This window comes from Mytilus galloprovincialis, chromosome 8 (genome assembly GCF_965363235.1).
Source record: "Mytilus galloprovincialis chromosome 8, xbMytGall1.hap1.1, whole genome shotgun sequence".
NCBI lineage: Eukaryota > Metazoa > Mollusca > Bivalvia > Mytilida > Mytilidae > Mytilus > Mytilus galloprovincialis.
This window is the reverse complement of record NC_134845.1, coordinates 19110399-19126468: the sequence shown is the minus strand read 5'-3', so window position 1 is coordinate 19126468 and position 16070 is coordinate 19110399. Positions and strand designations below refer to the sequence as shown.

Sequence of the window (16070 nt, the reverse complement as noted above, 5' to 3'; positions counted from 1 at the left end):
CCTTAAACCTGTATTTGAGAAAGTGCAATTAGGGAACTGAAATCTTGTATATTTGAGAGTTCATCAGCAGTAGTATAAACAAGAAAAAAAATTCAAGATACAAATTGGTTTTAGACCCAAAATACTCTGTCAACCAAATTTTTTGTATTTATAAGTGTATAACGTGTTGCAGAGTTTAATACTAGTATACAAAAAAGAAGCAAAAACAGGCTAAGGAAAACAGAAACAACAGGATGATAACTTTTGAAGTTGACAATTTTGTTATTGATATTGTATTCTCATTTAAAAAGAAATCACAAAAAAACATATTGTTTAAGTTTCATTTCCCCCAACAAATGAATTTTGAGCCTGCCATTGTGGTTAAAAATATAGTTATTGTATGAAAACGATATTTCCTAAAACGGGAAATGATAATTTAGGAGGTTTCATTAAAATTAAATGATGGATAAGTTATTCCAACTTTGCAAGCTTGTTCTTTTTAAATCTCAGTGGTAACAGAAAGAAGGTCAGTGATCTAAACATTATAATGTAAAGGGTAGTGAATTTTATGGTGAACAACATGTAAAACAAAAGAGAAATCAGTGTGGAATTTAATTGAAGGATTTGACCGTCAAATATAAATTTGAAGAATACTTGCATTGAAATAATTTTACAGGCAACTGGGAGCAAGTCTACCAACTATTGAGTTAGAAGCTAGAAAACTTGAAGAATTGAAATCTATTGTGTTTAGAGATTTCAGAAGAGAGATCTTGTTCAAACTGAAGAAACAAGGGGAAAGCAGGGTAAGATTGATGGTGTTAACTGCATGGATGTATTTTAACGTTTAGAGGGCACATAACGCTTCAGGGAACCAGCAATGATTTCTTAAGGCTGAAAGCTGATCAAGACGAAACATTATTTTGTTTATGTGTGACTAGGAATGAGTGCATGATGTAGGTGTTGTCTGCAGTGTTCATCTGACCTGGACCTCATTTTTATGATTCATAATGATAAGTCAATGTTCAGTTTTCTAACTTGTATAAAAAAGCACATTCTATAAATTAAAATCTGCCTGGAACCGAAAGATGAGATTCTCTAAGAAATTTTAACAGGATCATTTGAGACCATTTGACTCTACAAAAAATAATTTAAATGAAGTTGCTTCAAAAATGCTTTGGCTGTTTGGGGTATAGGGTATATAAAATATCAACATTACCAGATTCAATAAACATTGATCTCAAACATAAACAGAATACAACAGTATGGAAGCCAAGCTTAAAAAAAGAAGAGACATAAGGGTTATTAGTGTCTAATTTGGTGACTGTATACATGAAATGACATTGCATAATGATTTAAATTTAAATATTTACAAACCTGTTTAGCTCAGTATGTTAAAGATGTTACATTTGTTTTTGTAGACCTCTGCTTTAAAGGACCAGTTGGGTATAGGAAACAAACCTCTTCACTCACGATCTAAATCTTATGGTGGAGGTCATCATAGAAGGAGGTAACATGTATTTAGTTATGCATCAGAAGTAAAGTCTTACATCTTATCTATTTTATCTTAAGCGATAGTAGCTCTTATCCTTAGTAATTTATTGCTATAAGCATTTTGGATGACATTTGATAATTCATTTTAAATACCTTTCAGAAAGAATAAGAATAACTGAATAATATTTGGTTGTTTTGAAGAATGTTCAACCAGTCTGATTCAATATATATATATCTTTTTCAAGCATAACTAAGTGATACATGCAGAGATTAAATGTCTTACTAGTGAACAGGGAGGAGTGGAAAATAATAGCCAATGTTCCTGCTTGATATTAATATATGCATGATGCATAACTTTTTTACTCAGTATATGTATACTTAATGTTTTTGTTTGTTTCAGTCAAGCAGATATGGACAAGCTAGCTGCCTATAACCAGCAGTCTAGAAGGATAGGATCATTAGATATATCTAAAACATTACCAGCTCGAGTCAAGTTTGGACAGACTATTTCTACAGCATATACTCCTCCAGGGTAATAACCAATTGTAGTCAAGTTTAGACACCATTTCGTGTATCATGTTGTTCAAAAATGAATTGCACAGGGACACAGAATTTATAGCCTGCTCTTCCAAAAATACATGTTATGGTTTACTTCTACAAATTGTGACTTGAATAGAGAGTTGTCCCATTTGCACTCATACCACATCTTCTTATATCTATAGAAGTACAAAATGTTAAATCACAGATTTGATTTGTGTTCCCCCTACCCCTCTCCCCCTTGAAAATAGAAGGAAATAAGAATGCTGTATGAAATACTGTCTTAATAAATTGTAAATATATCAAGGATTTATGTTGGGCATTTGAAAATTAGTTTAAGCCATCTACACAATAAAACAAAAAGATGTTAAGAGTTAAACAATAATCAAGGGCCTATCCCATAAAATCATGTATAAAATTCAGTCATTGATACCAAATTCATGTAGTACAAAAGTTCTTAGAAAAAAATTAATGGAAGTTCAAGGTTAATGATTTTGAAGAGATACATTAACCTTTGAAGAGTTTTAGTCAGTATTTTAAATACTAAATTATACCTGCAAACTGATTTTTTTTTTTTTTTAGTTTGAATTAAACGGTGGAAATCATTTATTTCATAGTCTTTATTACATTCTAGTTCTCTTACTCTTACTTCAAGATTTATGTTATTAAATGTGTTTTACTTATTTGACAGTACTCCCACATCACTTACAGAGGACCCCAGTCTTCTGAAGGACTTTAGTTCTAGTAGTCTCTCACCAGAAGCCCGAGCCTGGTACAGCAGGGATTCCACTACCAGCACTGACTCCTCAGATATCTCAGAAGAAGAAGGACCAATTAAATCTGAAGTCTTCTCTGATGATACATCAAGGTTATTATTTAGCATTTTATATTTATCCTTAAAACTGTTTACTTTGAGAGTTTTCATTGTTTGCATTCACCTTGTCCACTTGTTCATCAGTTTGTAAGTTTATTATTCTGTGTGTCCAACAAATATTTTAATCGCACTTTCCTAGGAATCTAACTGAACTACTGCATATTTGGTCAACTTCTTAACTGTTATGTGCTGTAAGATGTCAGCTCCACTTTCTGTAATAAATCTGCTTCCTGTTTCTGCGTATAAAGCAGGTAAATTTCATTATTTTTTTATTTATAGTGAAGAAGAGGATATTATATCTCCAGTAACTAACCCCAGTATAGGAAGTGGAGGATCTAAAACAACGATGGAACCAAATATTGACTTTGAGCTGGATATAAAGGTCTTTATTGATAGTGGTAAATGTGTTCTCCATCCAAAAGACTCTAAGGAGGATGAACTGAAAAGGTGGGGAAAATGAATTTAAACTAATATTCTGTTTTCTTTATTAAATTTTACTATACTAACTTTTTCATTCAGGAGATATCTGTATTATATTCTAAGTTCCCACGGCATCAATTGGTGATTTGATGGTCCCAAATTAAGTTTCCTGGGGACACATTAACAAGCTAGTAAACAGGTATTTGCCACCATCAAATCACCAATTAATGCTGTCAGAGCTTAGAATGCAATATTTTGATCTCCATCCAAATGAAACTGACCGAAAGTAATATCAAATCATACATTTAAAATCTGTCATAAATGATGATTCTTGTTTGATTTAAGAGATAACTGTATTGTATTTGAAGCTTTGCGGACGTCTATCGGTAGTTTTACTGTCGCAAATACCCGTTTACCTGTCTCCACGTATCTCTATTCTAATGCAAAACAAGTTCATAATTAAATTCCAATCATTATTTTAGTGTAAAATCTTCATTAAAGAAAATTCTGCAGAAAGATGTTATCTTCTTTGGTCCCTACACTAGGTGACGTCATAGGTATGCTTCCGACGTCAAACATAAACAACGGGCATTTTCAGTCTTCTGTGCCGCTTCGGAATGTAATAAAATTTGATAAAAAGAAGATTTTTAGGTGCAACATGTGAGTTTTTTGGCTTATTATTGTAGACATTACATGTCAATACATTCAGCAATTCAAAATGTCGGCTTCCTTAGTTACAGACAAGGAGATAGAGAATTTTACGCTAACTGTCATCCAATCAGAACCATTGATACACAATAATTGCATTAGAATTTCAGTTAGTTACCTTAAAAACCGTATATTGTTCAGAATTTTCAGAATGTTCTTTTATAGTAATGTCCAAAAAAATTGATGTGAAGATTTTTTTCCGAAAAAAAAAAAGCAAAACATACAACCCATTGGTGGCCTTCGGCTGTTGTCTGCTCTATGGTCTGGTTGTTGTTGCTTTGACACATTCCCCATTTCCGTTCTAAATTTTAACAGTTCTGACATTATAGTTTAAAGTGATGTGTATTCTGTAGACAACAGAAGAGGGAAAAGACACCAACACCTAGCCAGAGTTCACCTAAATCTGCCAGAAGAAACCCAAATACACCTGACTTCGGCCAGTTTTCTGGACAGAATAAAAAGCAAGGACAACAACAACCGCCTCAAGTTGAGAACACTGTCTTCTTCATGCCAAGTGTGGATGTCAAGGTCAGTTTTAATTAACAAATAAAGATTGTGAAATTACCTTGCCAAGTGTGGATGTCAAGGTCAGTTTAAATTAACAAATAAAGATTTCTTTTTTTAGCTCACCTAGCCCAAAGGGCCATGTGAGCTTTTCTCATCACTTTGCATCCGTAGTCAGTCATCCGTCGTCGTCCGTCGTCATTAACTTTTACAAAAATCTTCTCCTCTGAAACTACTGGGCCAAATTTAACCAAACTTGGCCACAATCATCATTGGGGTATTTAGTTTATAAAATGTGTCCAGTGAGCCAGCCAACCAACCTAGGTAGCCGCCGTGTCTAAAAATAGAACATAGGGGTAAAATGTAGATTTTGGCTTATATCTCTGAAACAAAAGCATTTAGAGCAAATCTGACATGGGAGTAAAATTGTTAATCAGGTTAAAATCTATCTGCCCTGAAATTTTCAGATAAATATGAGAACCCGTTGTTGGGTTGCTGCCTCTAAATTGGTAATTTTAAGGAAATTTTGCTGTTTTTGGTTATTATCTTGAATATTATTATAGATAGAGATAAACTGTAAACTGCAAAAATGTTCAGCAAAGTAAGATCTACAAATAAGTCCACCAAAATGGTCAATTGACCCCCTTCAGGAGTAATTGCCCTTTATCGTCAATTTTTGTAAATTTTTGTAAATTTTTGTAATCTTTTACAAAAATTTTCTCCTCTGAAGCTACTAAGACAAAATTAATCAAACTTGTCCATAATCATCATTAGGGTATCTAGTTTCAAAAATGTGTCCGATAACCCGGCCCGTGAACCAAGATGGCTGCCATGGCTAAAAATAGTACATAGGGTAAAATGCAGTTTTTGGCTCACATCTCTGAAACCAAAGCATAAAGAAAAATATGCTGTGGATAAAATTGTCTTTAGGTCAACATCTATCTGCCCTGAAATTTTCAGACCAATCGGGCAACTTGTTGTTGGGCTGCTGCCCCTGAATTGGTAATTTTAAGAAAATTTTGCAGCATTTGGTTATTATCTTGAATATTATTATAGATAGAGATAAACTGTAAATAGCAATAACGTACAGCAAAGTAAGAGCTACAAATTAGTCCACTTGACCAAAGTAGTCTCTAGTTTTTAGACAAAAGCAGAAAATTTAGTTAAGATATAGTTTGATAACAGAGTGATGTATAATAATTTCTGTTGAGACATCGGAAATTGTTGATATATAATAAAGTAGAAAGACATGTTGCTGACAGTATATTAATTGTTTTTACCTTTTCACTTCACAAAGAGTATTTATTTGGATTCTTTCATATGCATAGAACATTACTAGGCACAAACATGTGCCTCAGAAGGAACAACTGAAAGGAGTTTTTATGCCCCACCTACGATAGTAGAGGGGCATTATGTTTTCTGGTCTGTGCCTCCGTTCGTCTGTCCGTCCATTCGTCCCGCTTCAGGTTAAAGTTTTTGGTCAAGGTAGTTTTTGATGAAGTTGAAGTTCAATCAACTTGAAACTTAGTACACATGTAAACTATGATATGATCTTTCTAATTTTAATATCAAATTAAAGTATTGACCCCAATTTCACGGTCCACTGAACAAAGAAAAAGATAGTGTGAAGCTCAGGTTAAAGTTTTTGGTCAAGGTAGTTTGATGAAGTTGAAGTCCAATCAACTTGAAACTTAGTACACATGTAAACTATGATATGATCTTTCTAATTTTAATGCCAAATTAAAGTATTGACCCCAATTTCACAGTCCACTGAACATGTAAAATGATAGTGCAAGTGGGGCATCCGTGTACTATAGACACATTCTTGTTGTTAACTGTCAAAGACTTGTATATAAATAAGGTCTACAGTCAGACAAAACATTTGAAATTGGCATATTTCTGAATGTTTTAAATTAATGTATTGAAGGATTAATGTATTCAGACATTGTTGTCATGATATGAAATCTTTAATTTTCTATTTATAGGTACATTACAATTCCAAAACTTCCAATGGTATCATAGAATCAGCTTATTCCCCTGAATCAGTAAGAGACCTCCTACCACAGGAGGATGCACACACAGAAGAAGAAGTAGTTGTCATTAGGAGACCAAAATCCAATCAGTTTGTTAGTCCAACTACTAGTACTGCTTCTGATTGTACTGATTCCAACATCAGTTTAAGACAGAAACCCGGAGTGAAAAAGGCCAAACTTTATGCCTGGTTGTCACTGCAGTCATTACCTGAGGTAAAATTATAATACCTTTTATGCCCCACCTTCGATAGTAGAGGGGCATTATGTTTTCTGGTCTGTGGGTCCATTCGTCCATCCGTTCGTTCGTCCTTCTGTCTCGCTTCATTTTAAAGTTTTTGGTCAACGTAGTTTTTAAATATTAAAACCAAATTAGACTTTTGACCCCAATGTCATGGTCCACTGAACATAGAAAATGAAAATACGAGTTTCAGGTTAAAGTTTTTGGTCAAGGTAGTTTTTGATGAAGTTGAAGTCCAATCAACTTGAAACTAAGTACACATGTTCCCTATGGTATGATCTTTCTAATTTTAATGCCAAAATGATTTTTTACCAAATTTCACGGTCCATTGAACATCGAAAATGATATCGCGAGTGGGGCATCCGTGTACTTTGGACACATTCTTGTTTTTTCAACTTCTGAAATATTATTGTTAAATATGATTGGATTTGTAAATCTTCTGCATTTTTATTTGTCCACAGAACTTGTTATAAATAAGAAAAATGAAATTTTAAAATGTTCATGTAATTAAAAAATGTGTAACAAATCTTTATCATATTTCTGTTACAAAATGTGATTTACCTCAGTCTGCCTATATAATCATCACCTTTTCCCTGTATGTAATTTTCAAACATATGAGCATGTTGTCTAGTTTGTAGTTATATAAAATATGTAAATAGTTATCAAAGGTACCAGGATTATAATTTAATACCCTAGATGCACGTTTCGTCTACATAAGACTCATCAGTGACGCTCAGATCAAAATAGTTGTAAAGCCAAACAAGTACAAAGTTGAAGAGCATTGAGGACCCAAAATTTCAAAATGTTGTGCCAAATACGGCTAAGGTAATCTATTCCTGGGATAAGAAAATCCTTAGTTTTTCGAGTTTGTAAGTGATGTAAAGTTGAAATAACATTTGAATATGATTATTTTTCAGGAGATGATAATTAGTCCATACCTGATGTATTTCCTAGAGCAAGCTTTAGAACCAATACCTATTGGTCAGCCTGGTCAAACAGCCTCTCCTCCTATAAAGAAAAGTAATTACTCAGAATTTTTTTCTTGTTTTATCTTTTATCTTGCAATTCTTCACATGAATTTTAATTTCAAGTCAACGTACTACTAGCCGGTTTTTTAATGACCTTGATTACATCTGAGGGTCTAGCATGGACGTTAAAAAAAAAGTATTATTTTGAACTTTACTGTATTTGCTCTATAAATTCATAGTTACAAAGCTACCTTTCTGATAGAAAAAAGGCTTTGCCCTTCAAATTTATTTCTGAACTTGACTTATCTTGAGCAGATCATCAGTTTATAATTAAACATTCTCACACCAACTAGTTTTCTAACTGACTGTAAATATGACCATGTCTTTATGTTGAAATTTAACATTTTAGTTACTATATGAAAAACAGAAATATTATGATTTAACTGTTCTTAATCAGCATGCAAACTCTAAAACATACCATAAATTATTCTCATGTTTTATTGTTTCACATTTTTACAGTGGATCCATTTAGTATGTTAAATATAGACCTGGATGCCTCCAGCACATCACTGACAACTGGAGCTTACTACAGCTCATTCCCTGTTGATGTTGTTGTGTTCATTAGAGTGGAACCATCTATTATTAGATTCAACTGTGTCCCTGTTTCTAGAGTAGAATGTCTTCTACAGGTTCCATCACTAGATGTAGTGTTTAGCACAAGAGGACCAGATATGGAGGCCCAAATAGGAGAGGCGTCACCTCCACTTAAGACCAAAGGTATTATGAATTTGTGGGTATAAGTTACTGTCAAATTTACTGCAACATTAATTGAAATGCATGTAGTGATAGTGTCCACTTTCACTGAATGCTTAAATTTAACGATAAATAATTGATATAAAAGTTGATATATAAATGAGGAGATGTGGTATGATTGCAAATGGGAAAATAGTTAATATAAAAATAAGTTGATATGGTTTGATTGCAAATGGGACATTTATCCACCAAAATTTCGAAGATAAAAGCAACTGTAGTTCACTGTAGGGCCTTCAACAGCGAGGAAAACTAATACCTTATAGTCAGCTAGTCAGATTTATATAAAATCAGATGATTGCTTAGATAGAAAAATGTCTCAGACCTTAGAAACAATAAGAAAGGCAATCTTATTCAAACATATTTAAATTGTACTGTTTTGCTGATACTTTAAAATAATTGTTAAAACATTTTTAGGAAAATCAATTTTTATTCTTGGGATATTTCAAATGATGTTTATTGCAGTAAGTAGAGAGCGTAACTGGAGTGGAGGGAAGTATGAGAAGTCCAGAACCCACAGTAATACTTCATCTAGTAATGATTTACCAGTCATGTCCAAAGCAGGAGGTCTGAGTTTTACAGGCAGATTATCAGATTTCTCATTGTATATTTTCCATCCTTATGGTGGAGCCCAGAGGAAGATGACATCACCTATGTATTCTAGTGATTCTGCATATAAACTAGGTAGGTTCTTGTTGCAAAATACATACCAAAACAGAGGTTGACTGAAAATTTTGAGGACAGAGCCACTTATTTGTGCGACGATTACATAATACGTTGTGTATGGTGCAATACGCTACAGAATCGAGCAACTGGTGTCTTCTTTATTATATGGCAGATAAAACAACAAAATAAATGAAGACTAAAAGTAGTTTTTATTTAAAATTCAACACAAATGTAATAAATTACACTTTTTACCTGATAATTACCTGAAAATGCAGGTAACCTGATAAAAATTTTACTGAAATAATTGCCTAACATTACAGTTCATGCTCTCCTGAGCATTGTTCATGCAATAACTTTCTCTGTAGCTCTTTTAATGAAAAAGATACAGAAGACTGAAAAGAAATATACTGTTCTAATGAATGAACACCAAAAAAATGCAGCAGCAGCAGCCATTTTTCTATTTTTTTGTGTAGTGTTGAAAGGGTTAAAACCTTTTTACAATACATTTGTTTTCATATGTAGAAATGATATCTATATGCTCTTAAAAACTATAAAATTGGGAATTATAGGGTATGGAATTCTGTATTTCATTGGTTTCATTTTTCTTAATTTATTTTTTTTCATGTTTTTAACAGGAAGCATTCAAGAACATGGTACTGCCTGGTCAGAGATGTCAAGAAGAGATATGCTGAGTTTGAATGTAGAATTTATTAAAGTGACGATTTCTAGATCACGTAAATTGGAAGTGAGACTTGATCAACCTTCACAAATACATGTATCTAAACATGAGCCACAGTCAAGATCAAATGTTGTCAGGTTTTCAGGTGAGCCAGTTTTGTGGGTTTGTTTTTATAAGTGATTTTCTGTTCATAGTATACTAAAAACTAAGAAATGTTTGCAGCAGTAATATTTTGACTATTCATCAACTCCACTGTTGGCAAATAATGTTTGTCTTGGATCTTATTTGTTTGCCAGTTTTCCTACCAAAGGTTGATGGTTCTCCCCAGTTCTACCACCAATAAAACAATCTGTAATAAAATAGCCAAGAGTGCTGAACAATCAGGCATTAAACAAACAAATGTTATATAAATCAGCTGTTAGTTTTTGCTATGATATTCTCCACTCTTATAATAATAATAATAATAATAATAATAATAATAATAAATTCTTTATTTAAAGAGGGTAAACACAGTTAGTTACAATCACTAATCTTCCCTGAGGCCCTCAAAGGGGGAGCGTAGTGTATCACTACATCAGATTCTAGTTAGATTGTATTCGTTTAAATCATAGTTTTAGAGCTGTTTAATTGCTAATGATACAACTATTCAACAGCAACTATATGTCACTTTATAGGCTTCAACAATGAGCAAAACCCATACTGCATAGCAAAGCTATAAAATGATTCTGACATTACAAAATGTAAAACAATTCAAATGTAAAAAAATAACACCCTGATTCATGTACAAAACAACAAGTCAAAAACAAATGTTATATACGGCAACAAATAACAACCAATGAAATACAGGATCCTGATTTGGGGACAGTAACAAATAAATATGTTTGCAGGTGGCAAACCCACATTAACCTGGGACAGTGATGTGAAAAAAAGCCCATGTATTGAAAAAATAACAGCTTAATTAAGTGAGCATATGTTTCAAACCTAATTCTTCCAATTAAAGTAAAATAACATCATGTTTTACAATATTGTTTCAGCTGTGTGTGACATTGGTACAGCTGCCTTTAAGTATGACATGAGAAGATTGTCTGAAATCCTTACATTTCCCAAGGCATGGTACAACAGAAATCTTACCAGACGTTTGTTCCTTGGAGAGGAGAGCTTTGCCCAGACTGGTGATGAAGGTATTCGTAGCACTACTGTTGTACATCTTCATATATATGGTCATGAGGGTCTCCTATAGGTTTTTTATGTTTCTTGTCTGTCATGTTCTTTGTCGATAGTTTTATAATAATTTGTCTTGGAAAAGGATTGATTTTAACAATATATTAAAGTTAAACAAATATCAGAATGAAAAATATATCAAATTACCTTACCTTGCAATAAAAATCTTTTTCTTATTATATTTCTCTCTCTGAAAACCCTTGTTGACCCTCATGACATCAGCATGCAATAACTTTGAAGATTTATATCAATCAAATAACTTCTTGATGTGCCGTTGTCCATTTATTAATTTAAGCAATGCTACATATTTAGCAGTTTTGTGTTTATTTTTAATTTTAACAACAGCTAAAGCTATTTGCCAGCTTTTGCAAATCATCATATTATTTTAATTCATTTTCCATTATTTTAAGTTGAGATATTTGAATTTGTTGGTTATGAAAAGGCAGTCATACTTCATAGGATTATGTTTGATAAAAGATCTTTGAAATATGGTCATGTCAATGTTTCTGAAAACTATGGCCAGTTATCATTATTCATTAAATTGATTATGTTTATAAAAGTACAAATTAGTCTCATTTAATTTATATTCCTTGCATCAATTTTTTTTTATAACTGCTATAGTTAGAAATCATATCAAATTATATTCATATATATTTTTTAGCTTCATTTAGATTTTCAATATCAATAAAACTATTTTGAAAAAGTAAACCTGTGAAAAAGCCCATCTTTATTCCTTTCAGTGTTGAAATAGGTACAATTATCACTGTATTTAAAAATAAAATATATTTCATAGGGAATAATATTTTGTTTTTTTTCGTTCTTAAACTCTTATCCCATGCATTGACAATGCAGAAGTGTTGAGATTTGATTTGATTTAGATTGATTGACTAAGACAGTGATAGATAAGGAAAATCCCATCTAAGTTATTTTAGAATTCATGAGGTATGGCTGACCATGCATTTTTGTTGTGTTTTTCTTTTCCTGTAATGAGCCTGTACTTTCAGAATGGGACAGTTCCTCAAGCAGCTCAATGGGAGAAGCAGGCTCATTTAGCCCTCCTTCTAAAATATTTACCTCTTCTCCTGCACTTAATGTAAATGGAGGTGACATAAAAACACGAAAAACTCATCATCGCAGAGGTTCATCAGGTGACAAATTCAGGACTCAACTCAGTATGGAACTTAAGAATGAGATTGACAGCAGAGTGAATAGAAGAGGTTCGGTCATTTATGTCTTTTTGTAAATATTGTGAAATTTCACCCGAATCTCTTTCAATTGAGAAGTGAAGTGAAGTTCAAAAATTTCTTTTACAATCAAATTAAGTGGTCAATTGCTATTGGTAATGACTGCTTATTTATTCTCTTTTTTAACTGACCAATTTTCCCTCTTAACTTCTGTTTCATCCTTGTTTCCTTTTGAGCATATCCAAATAAAGAAATGTTGGACATTTTAAAGTTATATTTATAATAGAGGTTGGTCATTTAAAGACGTATCAACTGTATTATATACGTTGACGTATCCGCATCTGCAGATATACCAAAAAACAGTGTGTAATCTCGAGCTTTAATTTTATGTACTTTCAATAAAGCAAATGGGCAACTGATTAATTTCTAATGCAAAAAATAACAAAATAAGAAGGAAATATCAAGTTTTTGTGGAACATGTAATTCAACTTTTAAAGATATTCCGGATAGTTGGAACAGTTTACAGGCATGATAGGAGTGAATACGGTAAAATCGTTTATTTGTGTGCTAACTTGTGGTAACATAGAACCAAATTGTTATTTGACAAATAGAGTGATACTCAGTACTGTTTTATTAAAATGTACATGTATTTATATGACATCTGAAGACAACTTGTGTTTCTATTACCTCTTATGATAACATCGCAAATGAACAGTATTCAAATTTCCTTACATGTATATAAGTATTACATCTTGAAATATTTTTTAACTAGATTATTAAAAGATTGTGTACGATATTCATGTACCTGCCCTACATTGGCTCCTTTTTAAGGGCATGTAAAAGTAGTTGATAGACCTCCTTATTATTATTTTTACAAAACACCATTATTGCAAATTTTGAAAGTGAATGTTTGATTGATTCAAACCTAAGGTGTTCTGAAGCTCGGGATCACATAATAATTTTTGATAAATCTGCAGATGCGAATACGTCAAAGTATACCATACGGTTGATACGTTTTTAAATGACTGACCTCTAATAGCAGGTAGAGAATCAAAGCTAGAGTGTCTATTGCTTAAAAAATTAGGTTTGTTTAATTTTACTTCAGTAACATTATTTTTGTTGTGGGTTGAAAGCATTAATTAATTGCTTAAAAGATATTTTCAATCTTTACATTATACTTCATGCTTTCTCATGTCTTGAGTGTTATATCAATGAACAAATTTGTAACTCATTGGAAAAAAAATCTTAAGATTTTACACTGAATATAAGGTCATGAACTTTTTTCTCTGAAGATTTTCAGTTGGAATATTTGCTGCCTTTTGTTATTTGAATTTTGAAAGCTTATTTCTGATGAAGAGTGATCTTATTCTGTGCTTCTATTTTAAAATCAATGATAGCATACCATGACATATTATATGAAATATATTCCAATTTTCAGGACGTAAAATGTTTAAGCGTAAGTTTTCAGATGACGGAACCTAATAAGCACAAATTTCAGCACTTACTTAATACATAGCTTGTATTATGTTCAGTACATTATATGTAACCATCATTATCAGAACTATATGTGTTGTATGCTTTGTGTCGATGCTTGAATATCATTTGTGTAATGCAAATTGACCTTCTGAACTTTTATTTTTTATTTTTATATTTTCAAAAAATTATTTTTCCGATTAATCCCATACATATTACTAAGTTGCTTGTCAGCACTATCCTACCATTGATATTTCATGTGTATGTTTTAATTCCTGTATATTGTTTACACTGTTTTAGAACTGTCATCAGTATATACATGTACATAATTTTTCATTTCTATCGATGTACGTAAAAGCATATTTAGTTATTCTAATCCTGAACTTTATCGGTAGGAAGGTTTATTCTATACAGTTACTTTAATCCTGAACTTCATATTTAACATCTACAGTAAGGATTATTTTATACATTTATTTTCTGAACTTCATACTGACCATCTGAAGTAAGGATTATTCTATACAGTTACTTTAATCCTGAACTTCATACTTAACATCTACAGTAAGGATTATTTTATACATTTATTTTCTGAACTTCATACTGACCATCTGAAGTAAGGATATTACTTCTTCCTTTCTTCAAGCATCATGAATTTTTATTACAGAAAAAGAAATTAATTACTCTTTTATTTTTATATTCATCTTTATAAAATTTTAAATTCATTTATGACATTTAGTTGTAGATCGCTTATAAGATGTTGATGGTTATGTCAATATAGACAATATAATTGCACCATTATTGTTGTAATATTCTTAACCGAAAGGTCTTTTTTAGAATGGGTCTTTGATAAATATGAAAATTCCCCTTTTCATTCATAGAACTTTTAAAAATGCTTATTCAGAACACATATTTTCACACTTACCAACCAACCTGATGCAATGAAAGAGCATGTCATGACATGACATAGCATGCTAAAAAAATCATATATATATATATGTACAAGATTGTTGTTTCCCTAAAATTTCACATATTAAATATACTTCACTGCTGTAAACTAATTTTATATTCCACAGTTGCCTGTTTGGCTGAATTAGAATACCCTGACTTTGCAAATAATCGTAACAAAAATTACTATTTTAGTTGAAGGTCAAAGTCATAGTTACTTTGTACTGAAATAAGACTTGGATGAATTATTATTTTACATGCTTTTACAATATAGTTTGGTCATCACTAAATTGATTTATTATTGAAAAATGGACTCATTAAATTGATATTATCTCTACCATGTAAGGTTAAAGTAATTTCAAAGAATAAGGGATAAGTTATGTATAATAGTTATTTCACATTTGTTTATTCGAATAACTTATTATAATAAGTAAAAACACCATGAAATTAAGAGCTGTTGCAGTATTTTTTTTATAATATCTTGTCAGATATTTTTCTACGTTCCGTCTGTAACCTTTGAAGGAGTTTAATTTCCAACATATATATCACATTGCTGATCTCTGTATAGGACTGCTTAGGAGTTGCCTCCAGAAAGAAGTTTGGGCATGGTGTTTGTGAGCATTCTCACTTGAGTTCATAATGTTATAACAATATAGTATAAATTGATCTCCCGTGTTTATAAAACTGAATCCAAATTTAGATGTGAATAATTGTCTTTACAGCACTTTAAGGAGAGAGAGACAGGGGGAGGGGGGATTATTGTGACTTGTTTAATAATTAATGCTTATTTGTAATGGTCATCAACTAATAGACCTGTTTTAATTAATTAATTGAATAAGATAGTTAGTTTATCCTAAAATTAAGTATTGAACATAACAAAAGAACTGATTATCTTGTAGATTTTTAATTACCAACAAAATTTTAAAACTCAATCAATACACCTTATAACTAGGAATGATGAGTTTAAATTTTGATTTCAGACAGACACTTTTTGGTTAATAAATGAATTGTGTATTTAACTATTATTATGTTTTACATAGGATCAATGTCAGCACCTCAGTCACCTACTGATATCAGCTTCAGTGAATCTGGTTCCGTATCAACTCACAGGTCTTTATCTAAACAGAGAGCTAGCTTGACTCCATCAGAAACACCCAGAAGTAAGAGAAGAGCCTCAGGTGCTACAGTTACTAAACCTTCCAGCTCATGGGAAACCCTTGTAATGTTTGCTGTAAATCTATCACAGTTAGATCTCAGAGTCCAGATGAGCAATGTGATGGGCAATACAGTGTAAGTTTTATCTTGTACTTTGACAACTTTTATAACTATGTATATGATGTAAA

The 16070-nt window shown here is 31.9% G+C and overlaps 1 protein-coding gene across 3 annotated transcripts in view; it reads left to right on the top strand.

Moving 5' to 3' along the window:
- LOC143085251 (bridge-like lipid transfer protein family member 1) overlaps positions 1-16070 on the top strand; it is an 85434-nt gene that overhangs the window by 52510 nt on the left and 16854 nt on the right. For 2 of the 3 annotated variants that reach the window (XM_076261495.1, XM_076261496.1), the window contains 14 exons: positions 656-782; positions 1398-1486; positions 1871-2002; positions 2699-2875; positions 3161-3328; positions 4363-4537; positions 6499-6759; positions 7702-7804; positions 8272-8529; positions 9028-9246; positions 9864-10052; positions 10942-11088; positions 12133-12345; positions 15768-16017. In XM_076261495.1, coding sequence (XP_076117610.1) covers positions 656-782; positions 1398-1486; positions 1871-2002; positions 2699-2875; positions 3161-3328; positions 4363-4537; positions 6499-6759; positions 7702-7804; positions 8272-8529; positions 9028-9246; positions 9864-10052; positions 10942-11088; positions 12133-12345; positions 15768-16017 — 2508 coding nt within the window. Of the gene's footprint in view, positions 1-655; positions 783-1397; positions 1487-1870; positions 2003-2698; positions 2876-3160; positions 3329-4362; positions 4538-6498; positions 6760-7701; positions 7805-8271; positions 8530-9027; positions 9247-9863; positions 10053-10941; positions 11089-12132; positions 12346-13750; positions 13769-15767; positions 16018-16070 lie in introns of all 3 variants that reach the window. The other variant, XM_076261494.1, reaches the window with a different exon arrangement.